The 19,004-nt window shown below is 52.1% G+C and overlaps 1 protein-coding gene across 3 annotated transcripts in view; it reads right to left on the minus strand.

The window, feature by feature from the left end:
- aPKC (protein kinase C iota type) overlaps positions 1–19,004 on the minus strand; it is a 201,976-nt gene that overhangs the window by 167,290 nt on the left and 15,682 nt on the right. The window contains exon 1 of one of the 3 annotated variants that reach the window (XM_069318406.1): positions 8,780–9,238. The exons of the other annotated variants lie outside the window; for them this stretch is intronic. Coding sequence (XP_069174507.1) covers positions 8,780–8,861 — 82 coding nt within the window. The 5' untranslated portion in view covers positions 8,862–9,238. Of the gene's footprint in view, positions 1–8,779; positions 9,239–19,004 lie in introns of those variants that run through there. 3 annotated transcript variants of the gene reach the window in all.

The following is a 19,004-nucleotide window of genomic DNA, read 5'->3' on the forward strand; positions in this document are numbered from 1 at the left end:
GCGATCATCAGGTGCTGTGGATGGTGTCAGGGTCTGGGTTGAGGTCGTTGTTGTTGAGGCAGGAAGTACTTCTGGGGCGGCGATGGTGTCTAGGCCGTTGGCAACATACAGCGAGTTGAGTATCTTAACGAACCGGTGATTGTTTGACCCAGCAAGTCTCTCAGCGAGCCTGATGAGGCCTGGAACTATTCCCTCTCAGGCCGTGAGGGTTCTTGAAGCAGGAGCTGATATACCGGTGCTGCCCCAGTGGGTAGGTTGGGATGCCTGGTGGATGGAGGCGCCTCTTGGCAAGGCGGGAAGGGCCACTGGCTGGCTGGCGGGTGTTGGAGGTGGTGGTGGTGGCATCGACGGCTAAGGCGACTGGTTCGGCTCTCCGGGACTCATCCATTTGTTTGATAACCTCTTGTCTTCGTGGGCAGCGGTGGGAGCTCGCTGGATGGTCGCCATCGCAGAGCAGGCAGCACGTGGTTCTGGGCGCAGATGTTGCACCTCAGGATGGGATGTTGACACTCGCTGCTGGGGTGGGAGTATTCCAAGCACTTAAAGAACTGTTGAATGTCGTAGACACGTTCTTTTTTTCATTCGGTGCGGCGGTCTTGTTGCAAATCTTCGTAATTTATAAATTTTGGCTTTATGCTTCACAAGGTGCGGGTTCCATGCCGGTGATGTGGATTCCGTTTGGGAGCCGGTCGGCCGAGCGGACAGCACGCTGGACTTGTGATCCTGTGGTCCTGGGTTCGATCCCAGGCGCCGGCGAGAAACAATGGGCAGAGTTTCTTTCACCCTATGCCCCTGTTACCTAGCAGTAAAATAGGTACCTGGGTGTTAGTCAGCTGTCACGGGCTGTTTCCTGGGGGTGGAGGCCTGGTCGAGGACCGGGCCGCGGGGACACTGAAAAGCCCCGAAATCATCTCAAGATAACCTCAAGATAACCTCCAGTATTAGTCTAACCAATATCATGTAGATTGATATGTAGGAGTCCTGATTCAGGTTCCTAAACGATGATCATATATTTGTCAGCGTCTCATATGCTGCCGATGTTATCCTGTTTGTGTGTCCCCTCCGGTGTGAGTGTTGGAATTATGTCTACTCCCAGATCCTTCTCTCCCTGATTCTTGTAGCTGCCTTCCTCGTATGATACGGGTGCCTTTTGATCTACTTTCTCCCTTTACCATCTTCATTACTTTACACTTGTTGGGATTGAACTCTAGCAACCATTTATCTGACAACTCCTGGAGTTTGTTAAGGTCCTCCTGTAACTTTCTGCCGTCCTCATCTGTTTTCACGTTGTAAAACCTTACCTTGAGGTTAACTTGGTGTTTTCGGGGCTTATCGTCCCCGTGGCCCGGTCCTCGACCAGGCCTCCTCATAAATGATTGCATTTAATATTTCACATACAACTAGAGTCAGTTCACAGCATAGTGACGGCGCCAGGCTGTCGGCCATTAGCCACTTCAAGTCACACCTTTCGAGTATTGTCACAGGTTGATCAGAGGTCAGGTTGATCAGGGGTCAGGTTGATCAGAGGTCAAGTTGATCAGAGGTCAGGTTGAGCAGAGGTCAGGTTGATCAGAGGTCAAGTTGATCAGAGGTCAAGTTGATCAGAGGTCAAGTTGATCAGGGGTCAGGTTGATCAGGGGTCAGGTTGATCAGAGGTCAGGTTGATCAGAGGTCAGGTTGATCAGAGGTCAGGTTGATCAGAGGTCAGGTTGATCAGAGGTCAAGTTGATCAGAGGTCAAGTTGATCAGAGGTCAGGTTGATCATAGGTCAAGTTGATCAGGGGTCAGGTTGATCAGAGGTGAAGTTGATCAGGGGTCAGGTTGTATCAGGTGACCTCGCTCTGCTGAGCTGACAATCGCGGACGGATGGCTGTGTTCTTTCCATCAAACGAGCCACTGTATAGGTAGAGAGATGGCCAGAGGCTATCTTGGTAGGCGGAGTTTAGCTCCTGGTTCCCCCTTAAATACCAGAACAATTGTACACACATGGCTCACCCCTCAGGAGGGGGGGGGGGAGAGGTCCCACAGCCGGGTGGACAGCGCTTGGGGGGGTCGTATTCCTAATGACCCGGGTTCGAGTCCCGGCGGAGGTGGAAACAAATGGGCAGAGTTTCTTTCACCCTGGTGCCCCCTGTTCACCTAGCAGTAAATAGGTACCTGGGAGTTAGACAGCTGCTACGGGCTGCTTCCTAGGTGTGTGAAATATATATTGTGGAAAACCGGAAAAATAGATTCGTTAGAAAGGCGCGCGTACACACCGAAGGGGGCGGGGGGGGGGGGGGGAGGAGAGAAAGAGAGAGAGAGATAAAGATAGAAATAACTGGAACCTCTCTAATGTAGCGAGGCCTCCCCCCCTCTCCCTCTCTCTCGAATTGTGGGGTTCAGTCCCTGAGCCCATTATGTGCCTCTGTAACCCTTTCCACTACCGCCCACAAGATGGGTATGGGGTGCATAATAAATGAACTAAACTAAACTCTCTGTGTTCCAGTAGCTCAGACTACATCTACACAGACCTGTCAGGACACACCGTCCGGCAGCCATATCGCCCCTTCCTTGCTAACCATCTTGTAATCAGAGACTGGCGAGTGAGATTGAGAGGCCGGCGTGTATTATGTTTACCAACTTGTGTGTTGGCTGATTTTCAGGGGCAGTCAACCGTAGCTGCTCTCAATGTCTTCTGTGGCGACTCAAATTCTGAATTAATGTTCATACTTGAAAGTCAAGGGGAAAGGTTCAATTATGATATCCATATAATTGTGAATTTCCCTGAATATTTATATACACACAAATTAATAATTAACTTGTTTTAATTGTCTTTAATTCTGACCCATAGATCTGAGATGATATGGTGAAAGCTAGAGTGAAGAACACTGAAGTTGACTGGCTAAAGATTATGAGTTAAAGATTCTTGACTATATGATTAATATGCTTACAGTTGTTAAGTGATGCTATCAGTTAATATTGATGGACAGACAAGTCCCATTCCTTGTCTTATAAATAACTTTTGAATGGATAGTGACAGTCCTCCTTTCTTCCTACCTCCCCCCCCCAAACTTTTCTTCTTTCCCAGATCCCCCGTCCCTCTTCCTTCCTTCTAGTACTTCTACTATTAGTCTTCTACCTCCTCCTACCCAACCTCTCACCTTTATCTACTCTAACCCATTTTCTCTCACTATAAACTTTCTCATTTTTCTCCATTCTTCTGATACCTTACAACGTTCGTCATCAGCTTTGCATCAGCTGCAACCATTGACACGTCTGAGAGTTCACTCCCTGTGACAGGTAGTTCACACAAGTTAGCAACAGCAGCGGTCCCAGGAGAGAGCCTTGTGGGACCCCTCTTGTTACATTCCTCCAGCTCCAAACCTTTTCTCTCAGTGTGACTCTTTAGTTTCTGCCCTTCAGATACTCCCTTACCCAGTTCAGTGTTCTCCCAGTTATCCCAGCCTGGACCCGGATTCACGAAGCGGTTACGCAAGCACTTACGAACGTGGATATCTTTCCTCAATCTTTGACGGTTTTGGTTATCTTGAGATGATTTCGGGGCTTTAGTGTCCCCGCGGCCCGGTCCTCGACCAGGCCTCCACCCCCAGGAAGCAGCCCGTGACAGCTGACTAACACCCAGGTACCTATTTTACTGCTAGGTAACAGGGGCATGGGGTGAAAGATACTCTGCCCATTGTTTCTCGCCGGTGCCCGGGATCGAACCCCGTGGCAAAGTGGTAACACACTCGCCTGGCGTTTCGCGAGCCCTTTGGCCTGGGTTCGTATACTGGCCGAGGAGGATTGACTTGGCGCCAATCCTTAACCCATGTTCACCCAGCAGTGAATGGGTAGCTGGTTGTTAAAACTATTTGGCGAGTCGTATTCCGGAGAAAATTATGATTAATAACTTGCCCGAAACGCTATGGGTACTAGTGGCTGTACAAGAATATAACAACTCTTGTGTGTATATAAATAAAACAAAATAAAATTATCAAGTCTTGAACAAATCCATAAGGGCCGTGACGAGGATTCGAACCTACGTCCGGGAGCATTTCCAGATGCTGCCTTAATCGACTGAGCTACGACATAGTCTTGTCGATTTGTTCATTTGATGCATCACGCTATTGTGATTTCTGTGTGTATCAAGTCTTGTAAATGTGACATTATAGAAAAGATGAAGACTATACTGACTGAAGACTATAGACTGAAGAGGGAGCCGGTCGGCCGAGCGGACAGCACACTGGACTTGTGATTCTGTGGTCCCGGGTTCGATCCCGGGCGCCGGCGAGAAACAATGGGCAGAGTTTCTTTCACCCTATGCCCCTGTTACCTAGCAGTAAAATAGGTACCTGGGTGTTAGCCAGCTGTCACGGGCTGCTTTCTGGGGGTGGAGGCCTGGTCGAGGACCGGGCCGCGGGGACACTAAAGCCCTGAAATCATCTCAAGATAACCTCAAGATACTGGCCAGAGTTTTACTTTAAATAACCGAGCCATCAGACAGAGTGCACCCAAACTGCACTATTTATATAATTTATGACTACATACTGGACACACTTTAACAATATTCAAGGTATTTGTCGGGAGTACGGGTCATGCAGAACTGGTCTCCTCCTACATGTTATCTTGAGGTTATCTTGAGATGATTTCGGGGCTTTTTTTTAGTGTCCCCGCGGCCCGGTCCTCGACCAGGCCTCCACCCCCAGGAAGCAGCCCGTGACAGCTGACTAACTCCCAGGTACCTATTTACTGCTAGGTAACAGGGGCATTCAGGGTGAAAGAAACTTTGCCCATTTGTTTCTGCCTCGTGCGGGAATCGAACCCGCGCCACAGAATTACGAGTCCTGCGCGCTATCCACCAGGCTACGAGGCCCCTAAAAATAATGTATATATAACGTTAATAATTGTGTAACTAGCGTCAAAAGATGGTTATTTGCTTAGCTAAACGAACTAGAGGGTACAGTTCCTGAACCCATTATGTGCCTCTGTAACCCCTTACACCACCGCCTCTGGGATGGGTATGGGGTGCATAAAAAAGAAAGAACTTGAATTGAATTGTTCCACGACTAACTCACTCTAGTATGAACACACACACATTGACAGGGTAGATAAGGTTAAACTGTTTAACACGGGCGGAACACGAACAAGGGGACACAGGTGGAAACTGAGTACCCACATGAGCCACAGAGACGTTAGAGGGAACTTTTTCAGTGTCAGAGTAGTTAACAGGTGGAATGCATTAGGCAGTGATGTGGTGGAGGCTGACTCCATACACAGTTTCAAGTATAGATATGATAGAGCCCAATAGGCTCAGGAACCTGTACACCTGTTGATTGACAGTTGAGAGGCGGGACCATAGAGCCAGAGCTCAACCCCCGCAAGCACAAATAAGCGAGTACCAATAATCTCCAAGTGTCCCCCAGCGACCACCAGATCACAAGGCCAGAAAAAATAAAGGAGTTGACCTCTTAATAAAAAAACAAAAAATGGGATTTGGTAGAAGGTAAAGGTGAGGTAATTAATGAGCTACCTTTAACTACAAGAGCAGTAAGGTTGTCAACAACCCGTCGCTCGACAATGGAAACTACCCAGTTTTCTCTTGAAAATGTGATTGAATGACTACTTGATGACCGAACCACACATCATTAGATGAAGAAACAAACCTAGGACACTGTATGCTTCCACAGACATCTTTAAAAGAGAACACAGTCGTCAGCAGAGGCGAGGAGCGAGGACGGAGGAGCGACCAGCACAGTACACAAGGGACGCCATTGTAACACCCATGTTTTCGTAACCCGAACGCGTGTCCATAATATCCATTGTAGCCGGTTTCAAGATGCTGCAACAACCGTGGACATCTTCAAGCGAAAACTAAATACTCTTCTCTAAGGAGTGCCGGACCAACCGGGCTGTGGTGGGCCAGCGGGCCGCTCCAAGCAACAGCCTGGTGGACCAAACTCTCACAAGTCAAGCCTGGCCTCGGGCCGGGCTTGGGCAGTAGAACAACTCCCAGAACCCCATCAACCAGGTATATGTGGGCCTGCGGGCCGCTCCAAGCAACAGCCTGGTGGACCAAACTCTCACAAGTCAAGCCTGGCCTCGGGCCGGGCTTGGGCAGTAGAACAACTCCCAGAACCCCATCAACCAGGTATATGTGGGCCTGCGGGCCGCTCCAAGCAACAGCCTGGTGGACCAAACTCTCACAAGTCAAGCCTGGCCTCGGGCCGGGCTTGGGGAGTAGAACAACTCCCAGAACCCCATCAACCAGGTATATGTGGGCCTGCGGGCCGCTCCAAGCAACAGCCTGGTGGACCAAACTCTCACAAGTCAAGCCTGGCCTCGGGCCGGGCTTGGGCAGTAGAACAACTCCCAGAACCCCATCAACCAGGTATATGTGGGCCTGCGGGCCGCTCCAAGCAACAGCCTGGTGGACCAAACTCTCACAAGTCAAGCCTGGCCTCGGGCCGGGCTTGGGGAGTAGAACAACTCCCAGAACCCCATCCAGGTACAATTCCCAATCATCAATGTTATTGACACCCACAATTATTTTATGCATGGTGATTATATCACTTCTCTCGTAGTGCCTCTTAATATTATTTTCTTAACAGTTCAGGAGCCAGATTCACGAAGTAGCTACGCAAGCACTTACGACCGTGTACATCTTTCCTCGATCTTTGACGGCTTTGGTTACATTTATTAAACAGTTTACAAGCATGAAAACTTGCCAATCAACTGTTGTTATTGTTATAAACAGCCTCCTGGTGCTTCGGAGCTCATTAACTGTTTAATAATTGTAAACAAAGCCGCCAAAGATTGAGAAAAGATGAACACGTTCGTAAGTGCTTGCGTAACTGCTTCGTGAACCTGGCAACGGAATTTTTAGATCCGGGGAGCATCTGTGTAGCTTCTCGCGATTGTCAACGAGTTCTAATCATGTCTCCAATCACAAGATTGGGTAAATGTACGCACGCACTCGCCTACCTCTGATTATGGGGATGACCTACAGCTCATGGGACCTGCCTCTTAATCTTAAATCAACGGTTGTACAACTTTAGTGTGCAGAGGTGGGGGGAGGGAGTGACCAGGATGGAATGAGAGTGTACAGGAAGAGGGAGAGAAGGAGGGAGGGAGAGTGACCAGGATGGAATGTGAGTGTAGAGGAAGAGGGAGAGAAGGAGGGAGAGTGGGAGGGAGGGAGAGTGACCAGGATGGAATGTGAGTGTAGAGGAAGAGGGAGGGAGGGAGGGAGGGAGGGAGAGTGGGTAGTGACAGACAACCACTGTATTAGCCCTTCCATATCTTCACTATCATCATGACACACAAATGCCAACATGTGCCTTCATTCATTCATTGTGTACTCGTCTAGTTGTGCTTCGGGGGGGGGGGTTGAGCTCTGGCTCTTTGGTCCCGCCTCTCAACTGTCAATCAACTGGTGTACGGGTTCCTGAGCCTACTGGGCTCTATCATATCTACACTTGAAACTGTGTATGGAGTCAGCCTCCACCACATCACTTACTAATGCATTCCACCGGTTAACTACTCTGAAAAAAGACACACTTTCAAGACATTAGAAATTCTTTCTAACGTCTCTGTAGCTCATCTGGGTACTCGGTTTCCACCTGTGTCCCCTTGTTCGTGTCCCACCCGTACTAAAGTGTTTGTCTTTGTCCACCCTGTCAATTCCCCTGAGAATTTTGTAGGTGGTTATCATGTCTCCCCTTACTCTGCTGTTTTCCAGGGATGTGAGGTTCAGCTCCTTTAGCCTTTCCTCGTAGCTCATTCCTCTCAGTTCCGGGACGAGCCTGGTGGCATACCTCTGAATCTTCTCTAACCTTGACTTGTGTTTAACTAGATATGAACTCCAGGCTGGAACTGCATATTCCAAGATTGGTCTGACATAAGTGGTATACAGGGTCCTGAACGATTCCTTACACAAGTTTCTAAAGACTGTTCTTATGATGGCCAATCTAGAATATGCCGCTGATGATATCCTTTAGATGTAGGTCTCTGAGGACAGGTTCGGTGTGATATCAACCCCAACATCTTACTCTCTATTTGACTCTTGCAGGATATCACCTCCCAGATGGTACCTTGTATTGTTCAGCCTCCTGCTCCCTTCGCCTAATTTCATTACTTTACACTTTTCTGAGTTGAACTTTAGTAGCCATTTTTTAGACCATTCCTCCAGTTCGCCAGATCGTCCTGTAATCTCTGTATTTTCAACTGTCTTCATTATTCTCATAATGTTTGCATCATCAGCAAACATTGAGAGGAATGAGTCTATACCGTCCGAAAGATCGTTTACATATATTAGAAACAGGATGGGTCCAAGTACAGAGCCCTGTGGGACTCCGCTGGTGACATCTCGCCACTCCGATGTCTCCCCCTCATAGTTACTAGCTGTTTTCTGTTGCTTAGATACTCCCTTATCAACTGGAGCACCTTACCCTTTACTCCTGCTTGTTGCTCTAACTTTTGTAACGTACGTACATATGTACGTACGTGTGTGTGTGTGTGTGTGTTTGACGGTTGAGAGGCGTGACCAAAGAGCCAAAGCTCAACCCCCGCAAACATAACTAGGCGAGTACAAGTAGGGGAGTACACACACACACACACACACACACACACACACACACACACACACACACACACACACACGGGCACCAGTTGATTGGTCCCGCCTCTCAACTGTCAAAGAACCAGAGCTCAACCCCCGCAAGCACAAATAGGTGAGTACACACACACACACACACACACACACACACACACACACACGATAAACCATTACCAGCCTCACCTGAGCAGAGCTGAGACAGCACCATCCTGGCCTGTGTGAAGATCTGCGAGTCCTTGAGATGTGACGGAGCATCGTAGTTCATTCTGGAGACAGTGAAGCACTCGCCGAGTCTGGCGGACACTGGAGGTCCCCAGAGTGTCCCCAGAACACTTAGTTCCCGTCAACAAGACGACTTAGCACTCGCCATCGACGCTACGGGAACACCTCAACACGGGTGGTTGATCACTGACGCATCTGTACCGTTGTCATCGCCATCACAGTATATAATATTCACTTCGCCATCACAGTATATAATATTCACTACACCGGTGTATGCGCTACATCACTAAAAACATCTTCACTCAACACCTGTATGAGTGCCACGCTGGACCTGCTGGTGACCATGCCGGTGACCTGCTGGTGACCTGCTGGTGCTGCTGGTGACCATGCCGTACAAGGAAGGGAGACACCAGGGGCCAGATTCACGAAGCACTTACGAACGTGTACATCTTTCCTCAATCTTTGACGGCTTTGGTTACATTTATTAAACAGTTTACAAGCAGTAAAACTTGCCAATCAACTGTTGTTATTGTTATAAACAGCCTCCTGGTGCTTCGGAGCTCATTAACTGTTTAATAATTGGAAACAAAGCCGCCAAAGATTGAGACAAGATGTACAGGTTCGTAAGTGTTTGCGTAACTGCTTTCGTGAATCTGGCCCCAGGTGAGTATCCACTGTAGAGTACCATGTAGACTGAAGCATGCTCTCTCCTTGTGTCATAACCAGGTCAACAGAAGCGCATATTAAGAGGATATCAACAATGACCCAAACGTAAAGTTGGCTGCCAGCCATGCATCCTGCAAGCAACTGAACATGCAAGCAACTGAACATGCAAGCAAGTCCCCACGACATTGTACACCACCTACGTTGTACCACAACTTGAATATGCAGCCCCGGTGTGGACCCCCCTTCCCCTGACCTAGGACTAAAGATAGATACCTAGTTGGTCCTCACCATGCTGGGCAAGAGAAGATGTTTAGAGCGTGCGTCTGGGAAATACCAAGTCCATAGGTTCGAATCCTTATCACAGCTAGTGTGGATTTTCTCAAGAGGAGGTTGATGATAAAGAAGATGGCCGGGAAGAACAGCAATAGCCGAGTGGCATGTGAAAGGTGGGGCCGATGAGCTGAAGCTTACCGTGTCAGCGAGTACACAAGATGAATTACTAGGATGGGACGGGGGAGAAGGAATGGTACCCAAACACTTGTGGACGGTCGGGGATTGAACGCCGACCTGCATGAAGCGAGACCGTCGCTCTACCGTCCAGCCCAAGTGATTGGAGAGTGCACAACAGCTGGAGGTTGAGGTGGTTGTAGGGAGGGACCGGGTTAAGATTCCAGGAAGGTTGGGTTTGGCTCATGTGTAGATGTACTCAACACACACACACACACACACACACACACACAGAGGTGATCAAGGAAGACATACAACACATGACAATGAGTGCCTCCTGACACACACCTGGAGCTGAGGGCCAAGCCATACCAGTGCATGTATACATGTATACATGTACTGGTATTAGTATACACTGAATGGTGTATACATGTATACACCATTCAGGCACCCAAGTAGGGGGGAGTGTGTATATAGTTATCACATTACGCGATACATTACAACCACCCAGCGCACGCGCACGCACACACACACGTTTTACCATACGAGTTGTAATGATGTGGAACAAGTTTTGTTTATTATTATTTTCTACCACAGACGTGGCCAGACATTTACAATGCTAACCAGCATATATACATTTTCTTGTCCTCCATGGAAGAAGGTTAATAGGCCAGCACTCCAAGGTAACACACAATGGCTTCATGGGAACTAACTTGTGTAATATAGTCGTAATAATTAATTGTGTCGGGGACAGGCAGTCTGTGTATATATGTATTTTATGCTTATACCGAAGTCCCCGACAAGATCAAACTATCGACCCCATAACTGTAGATTAACCCCTGGCTAACTATTTACTGCATTAGGTGAAAGAAAACGTGCCCAACCGCTTCTGTCCCGGCCAGGAATTGACTTGGGGATTCGGGAATGCGAGTAGATCCCCACAGCATTCAAGAGACCCTCCTTGCATAAATCAAGAGGCTCCTCAGCTTTCTGGGAAGGAAGGGCGAGGTTGTGCAATTCCCGCCAACCAGGCCACGCTAACATTAGCACCAAGAGGTGCTAATGTTAGCACCTCATAGCCTTGTGAGATGCATGTTATTGTCTCCATAAACGTAGCGTAATATTAGGTCCACTGTGCTGTCGTCTCTTGCGTGCTCTTGAGCCTTACGGCCCTCTTAATCATCTACCTACTTTACCAATTGTAGATTTATCAGCTAGAATACATTAGAAAAGTAGGGGTTATATTTTGATTTATTACTTTTGTTATTAAGTGGAATAGGACACGGAGGTTCCGTACGCGAGGCGCGGGGAGGGAAATGGTGGAGCAAGAGTGACAAGATATTCAGATTTGGTTGCTATCACTTTCTCTTAGGTCATTAATTCACCGTAAACTTGTAAACTAACCCAGCTATACATCTACTAAACACACACATTTATGAATTATTTGAATTTGGAGGGAAAGGACGGGTCGAGGAGAGGGAGGAATGGAAGAAAGGGGAGAGGAGGGAGGAATGGAAGGAAGGGGATTGGAGGTCGAGGAATGGAAGAAAGGGGACAGGAGAGAGGAATGGAAGGCAGGTGGTGGGCCGGAAGGGGCTAAAGGGTGGGTCGGAATCTGGGTTTCGCTTGGCTCGCTGTCTTCATCGTTGGGTCCTCACTGCTTCAGCGTGCGACACTTGTTCCGCAACCACCACGCCCACCACCCTTGCTGCTCCCCGCTCCACGCCCACACCCATCCCCCGCCCACCACCCTTGCTAGTCCCCGCACCACGCCCACCACCCCACTCCACGCTATAGTGAGTTAAGATAGCAGGTGGAGTGACCGCCTTGCTGACACGATACCTGGTTGATGGGGTTCTGGGAGTTCTACACCCCAAGCCCGGCCCGAGGCCAGGCTTGACTTGTGAGAGTTTGGTCCACCAGGCTGTTGCTTGGAGCGGCCCGCAGGCCCACATATACCTGGTTGATGGGGTTCTGGGAGCTGTTCTACTCCCCAAGCCCGGCCCGAGGCCAGGCTTGACTTGTGAGAGTTTGGTCCACCAGGCTGTTGCTTGGAGCGGCCCGCAGGCCCACATATACCTGGTTGATGGGGTTCTGGGAGTTGTTCTACTCCCCAAGCCCGGCCCGAGGCCAGGCTTGACTTGTGAGAGTTTGGTCCACCAGGCTGTTGCTTGGAGCGGCCCGCAGGCCCACATATACCTGGTTGATGGGGTTCTGGGAGTTGTTCTACTCCCCAAGCCCGGCCCGAGGCCAGGCCTGACTTGTGAGAGTTTGGTCCACCAGGCTGTTGCTTGGAGCGGCCCGCAGGCCCACATATACCTGGTTGATGGGGTTCTGGGAGTTGTTCTACTGCCCAAGCCCGGCCCGAGGCCAGGCTTGACTTGTGATAACTTGGTCCACCAGGCTGTTGCTTGGAGCGGCCCGCAGGCCCACATATACCTGGTTGATGGGGTTCTGGGAGTTGTTCTACACCCCAAGCCCGGCCCGAGGCCAGGCTCGACTTGTGAGAGTTTGGTCCACCAGGCTGTTGCTTGGAGCGGCCCGCAGGCCCACATATACCTGGTTGATGGGGTTCTGGGAGTTGTTCTACACCCCAAGCCCGGCCCGAGGCCAGGCTCGACTTGTGATAACTTGGTCCACCAGGCTGTTGCTTGGAGCGGCCCGCGACCGTGTCTTGCAGTGCATGAAGTTTTAGCATGCTGGTCTCCTTTAAGGTATGTAGTGGTACGTGACAAGGTTACCAAATCCTCCCAGTTGGCCTAAGGTGGTTTTAGCTCTGTTTATTATCTCACTTAAGCGAATGTTTTATTTCCTGTTCTACTGGTCTGAAGTCCCCAGAGTAGTGCCTATATCCAACTGTTGGATCAAATGGTTGTCAAGGACAAGGGCGCCACACCATCCCCACGGAGAGTCCCACACCATCCCCACGGAGAGTCCCACACCATCCCCACGGCCACAGTCCCACACCATCCCCACGGCCACAGTCCCACACCATCCCCACGGAGAGTCCCACACCATCCCCACGGAGAGTCCCACACCATCCCCACGGAGAGTCCCACACCATCCCCACGGAGAGTCCCACACCATCCCCAATCCTACACCATCCCCACGGCCACAGTCCCACACCATCCCCACGGTCACAGTCCCACACCATCCCCACGGCCACAGTCCCACACCATCCCCACGGCCACAGTCCCACACCATCCCCACGGCCACAGTCCCACACCATCCCCACGGCCACAGTCCCACACCATCCCCACGGCCACAGTCCCACACCATCCCCACGGCCACAGTCCCACACCATCCCCACGGCCACAGTCCCACACCATCCCCACGGCCACAGTCCCACACCATCCCCACGGCCACAGTCCCACACCATCCCCACGGCCACAGTCCCACACCATCCCCACGGCCACAGTCCCACACCATCCCCACGGCCACAGTCCCACACCATCCCCAATCCTACACCATCCCCACGGCCACAGTCCCACACCATCCCCAATCCTACACCATCCACACGGCCACAGTCCCACACCATCCCCACGGCCACAGTCCCACACCATCCCCAATCCTACACCATCTCCACGGCCACAGTCCCACACCATCCCCACGGCCACAGTCCCACACCATCCCCAATCTTACACCATCCCCACGGCCACAGTTCCACACCATCCCCACGGCCACAGTTCCACACCATCCCCACGACCACAACACGGGTGGAACAAGGGGACACAGGTTATCTTGAGAGGTTATCTTGAGATGATTTCGGGGCTTTAGTGTCCCCGCGGCCCGGTCCTCGACCAGGCCTCCACCCCCAGGAAGCAGCCCGTGACAGCTGACTAACTTCCAGGTACCTATTTACTGCTAGGTAACAGGGGCATTCAGGGTGAAAGAAACTTTGCCCATTTGTTTCTGCCTCGTGCGGGAATCGAACCCGAGCCACAGAATTACGAGTCCTGCGCGCTATCCACCAGGCTACGAGGCCCCTCGGTGGAGACTGAGTACCCACATGAGCCACAGGGACGTTAGAAAGAACTTTTTCAGTGTCAGAGTAGTTAACAGGTGGAATGCATTAGGCAGTGATGTGGTGGAGGCTGACTCCATACACAGTTTCAAGTGTAGATATGATAGAGCCCAGTAGGCTCAGGAACCTGTACATCTGTTGATTGACGGTTGAGAGGGGGGACCAAAGAGACAGAGCTCAACCCCTGCAAGCACAACTAGGTGAGTACAACCAGGCTTGGACCATCCGTACCCCAAGAGCACACACACAGGGACCACAGAGGCCCCCAAGAGCACACACAGGGACCACAGAGGCCCCCAAGAGCACACACACGGACCACAGAGGCCCCCAAGAGCACACACAGGGACCACAGAGGCCCCCAAGAGCACACACACGGACCACAGACGCCCCCAAGAGCACACACACGGACCACAGACGCCCCCAAGAGCACACACACGGACCACAGACGCCCCCAAGAGCACACACAGGGACCACAGACACCCCCAAGAGCACACACAGGGACCATAGACGCCCCCAAGAGCACACACAGGGACCATAGACGCCCCCAAGAGCACACACAGGGACCACAGACGCCCCCAAGAGCACACACAGGGACCACAGAGGCCCCCAAGAGCACACACACAGGGACCACAGAGGCCCCCAAGAGCACACACACAGGGACCACAGAGGCCCCCAAGAGCACACACAGGGACCACAGACGCCCCCAAGAGCACACACACAGGGACCACAGACGCCCCCAAGAGCACACACACAGGGACCACAGTCGCCCCCAAGAGCACACACAGGGACCACAGAGGCCCCCAAGAGCACACACAGGGACCACAGACGCTCCCAAGAGCACACACACGGACCATAGACGCCCCCAAGAGCACACACACAGGGACCATAGACGCCCCCAAGAGCACACACAGGGACCATAGACGCCCCCAAGAGCACACACACGGACCATAGACGCCCCCAAGAGCACACACACGGACCATAGACGCCCCCAAGAGCACACACAGGGACCATAGACGCCCCCAAGAGCACACACACGGACCATAGACGCCCCCAAGAGCACACACACGGACCATAGACGCCCCCAAGAGCACACATACGGACCATAGACGCCCCCAAGAGCACACACACGGACCATAGACGCCCCCAAGAGCACACACACGGACCATAGACGCCCCCAAGAACACACACGGACCATAGACGCCCCCAAGAGCACACACAGGGACCATAGACGCCCCCAAGAGCACACACACGGACCATAGACGCCCCCAAGAGCACACACACGGACCATAGACGCCCCCAAGAGCACACACACGGACCATAGACGCCCCCAAGAGCACACACACGGACCATAGACGCCCCCAAGAGCACACACAGGGACCACAGACGCCCCCAAGAGCACACACACGGACCACAGACGCCCCCAAGAGCACACACAGGGACCACAGACGCCCCCAAGAGCACACACACGAACCATAGACGCCCCCAAGAGCACACACAGGGACCACAGGCGCCCCCAAGAGCACACACAGGGACCACAGACGCCCCCAAGAGCACACACACTGACCATAGACGCCCCCAAGAGCACACACACAGGGACCATAGACGCCCCCAAGAGCACACACACAGGGACCATAGACGCCCCCAAGAGCACACACACAGGGACCATAGATGCCCCCAAGAGCACACACAGGGACCATAGACGCCCCCAAGAGCACACACACTGACCATAGACGCCCCCAAGAGCACACACACAGGGACCATAGACGCCCCCAAGAGCACACACACAGGGACCATAGACGCCCCCAAGAGCACACACAGGGACCATAGACGCCCCCAAGAGCACACACAGGGACCATAGACGCCCCCAAGAGCACACACACAGGGACCATAGACGCCCCCAAGAGCACACACAGGGACCACAGACGCCCCCAAGAGCACACACAGGGACCACAGACGCCCCCAAGAGCACACACAGGGACCACAGACGCCCCCAAGAGCACACACAGGGACCACAGACGCCCCCAAGAGCACACACAGGGACCACAGACGCCCCCAAGAGCACACACACACGGACCACAGACGCCCCCAAGAGACCATCCGCCACGAGAGGCACACCACCATACCACTGGATGCTCAGTTTGGTCAAGCAAGAGGTGCGCGCACCGCCTCCACCTGACCTTCACCACCCGCCACCAACACACACACACTGCCTCCCCACAACACACACACACACACCAGCCCGCACGAACAGTACACACACACACACACACACTATTGTAGATGCAAAGACATGCGTGTTTGAATCCTGTTAACACTGGCTGACCACCCAATCCCACACTACAACTCAATGAGCAAAGAAACTGCCTCATTTGTTAGCGGGCTGACTGACTGACTGAACTGTTGCCTGTCATTCAGTCAGTAAGCCAGCAGTTCAAGCAGCTAGCTTACTGACTGAACTGTTGCCTGCCCTTCAGTCAGCAAGCCAGCAGTTCAAGCAGCTAACTTACTGACTGAACTGTCGCCTGTCATTCAGTCAGCAAGCCAGCAGTTCAAGCAGCTAACTTACTGACTGAACTGTCGCCTGTCATTCAGTCAGCAAGCCAGCAGTTCAAGCAGCTAGCTTACTGACTGAACTGTTGCCTGCCCTTCAGTCAGCAAGCCAGCAGTTCAAGCAGCTAGCTTACTGACTGAACTGTCGCCTGCCCTTCAGTCAGTAAGCCAGCAGTTCAAGCAGCTAACTTACTGACTGAACTGTCGCCTGCCCTTCAGTCAGTAAGCCAGCAGTTCAAGCAGCTAACTTACTGACTCAACTGTCGCCTGCCCTTCAGTCAGCAAGCCAGCAGTTCAAGCAGCTAGCTTACTGACTGAACTGTTGCCTGCCCTTCAGTCAGCAAGCCAGCAGTTCAAGCAGCTAGCTTACTGACTGAACTGCTGCCTGCCATTCAGTCAGCAAGCCAGCAGATCAAGCAGCTAGCTTATAGTGATAGAGTATTGTATATTGAGTATTGTTTATCGAGAGAGACTGACTTATCAGGGGAACGCGCCAAGCCATTACGACTATATAACATTTGGAGAGAGCTAAGAATTTGAGATAGGACGGAGAGGAAGGAATGGTACCCAACCATTTGGACGGTCGGGGGCTTATTGGAAGAGCTGCTCTACTTAAGAAACCAGCCAAGAGGACTACACCACCAGATGGCACCGCTCCTGTGCCAGGTAAGTCCACTACGGGCTCACCATAGACCGTGCTACTTAACAACAACGAGGACTACACATCCACTGGGGTCGTACTAACACAGAGCATCAAGAACCTGTGCTAACTCGCCTGGCAGCTGGGTGAACGGCGCTTCGGATACGTAATCCCGAGGTCCCGGGTTCGATCCCCGGTGAAGGCAGAGACAAATGGGCAAAATGTTTCTTTCACCCTGATGCCGCTGTTACTTAGCAATAAATAGGTACCTGGGAGTTAGACAGCTGTTACGGGCTGCTTCCTGGGGGTGTGTAACAAAAATGAGGCCTGGTCGAGGACCGGGCCGCGGGCACACTAAGCCCCGAAATCATCTCAAGATAACTCACTCACGTGATGAGGGAGATGAGTTTGATCACTCAACACATCCATTGAAGTAGCCGAACCTAGCAACATCAGAGGGCAGGCTGCCAAGCGCGCACAGCCTACATATGGGCGTCCGTTCCCGCACCTTGTCAAGCACAAGACCAAGCTGGAAAATGTTGACTAGACCACACAATAGAAGGTGAAGGGACGACGACGTTTCGGTCCGTCCTGGACCATTCTCAAGTCGATTGTGACCATTCTCACAATCGACTTGAGAATGGTCCAGGACGGACCGAAAAGTCGTCGTCCCTTCACCTTCTAGTCTGTGGTCTGGTCAACATACTTTAGCCACGTTATTGTGACTCATCGCCTGCAAGCTGGAAAATGTCCAGAGGTATGCCACTAGGCTAGTCCCAGAACTAAGAGGCATGAGTTATGAGGAAAGGCCTTGTGGAATGCACCTCACGTCGCTGGAAGACATAGGAGTAGGGGAGACATGATCACTACCTACACAATTCTCAAAGGAATTGACAGGGTAGATAAGGATAAACTGTTTAACAGAGGTGGTACGCGAATTAGGAGACACAGGTGGAGACTCAGTACCCAAAAACCACACACAGAGATCACACTAACGTGATGCATCAAATGAACAAATCCATAAGGGCCGTGACGAGGATTCGAACCTGCGTCCGGGAGCATCCCACTTCGAATCCTTGTCACGGCCCTTGTGGATTTGTTCACCCAACAACCACTTACGTGCATACCACATACCCAACCCTGCCACACCCACCTTCACTATACCCAACCCTGCCACACCCACCCTCACTATACCCAGCCCTGCCCCACCCTCCCTCACTATACCCAGCCCTGCCACACCCACCCTCACTATACCCAGCCCTGCCACACCCACCCTCACTACACCCAGCCCTGCCACACCCACCTTCACTATACCCAACCCTGCCACACCCACCCTCACTATACCCAGCCCTGCCACACCCACCCTCACTATACCCAGCCCTGCCACACCCACCCTCACTATACCCAGCCCTGCCACACCCACCCTCACTATACCCAGCCCTGCCACACCCACCCTCACTATACCCAGCCCTGCCACACCCACCCTCACTATACCCAGCCCTGCCACACCCACCCTAACTATACCCAGCCCTGCCACACCCTCCCTCACTACACCCAGCCCTGCCACACCCACCCTCACTACACCCAGCCCTGCCACACCCTCCCTCACTATATCCAGTCCTGCCACACCCACCCTCACTATATCCAGCCCTGCCACACCCACCCTCACTATATCCAGTCCTGCCACACCCTCCCTCACTATACCCAGCCCTGCCACACCCACCCTCACTATACCCAGCCCTGCCACACCCTCCCTCACTATACCCAGCCCTGCCACACCCTCCCTCACTATACCCAGCCCTGCCAAACCCACCCTCACTATACCCAGCCCTGCCACACCCTCCCTCACTATACCCAGC

This window comes from Procambarus clarkii, chromosome 90, assembly GCF_040958095.1.
Source record: "Procambarus clarkii isolate CNS0578487 chromosome 90, FALCON_Pclarkii_2.0, whole genome shotgun sequence".
NCBI lineage: Eukaryota > Metazoa > Arthropoda > Malacostraca > Decapoda > Cambaridae > Procambarus > Procambarus clarkii.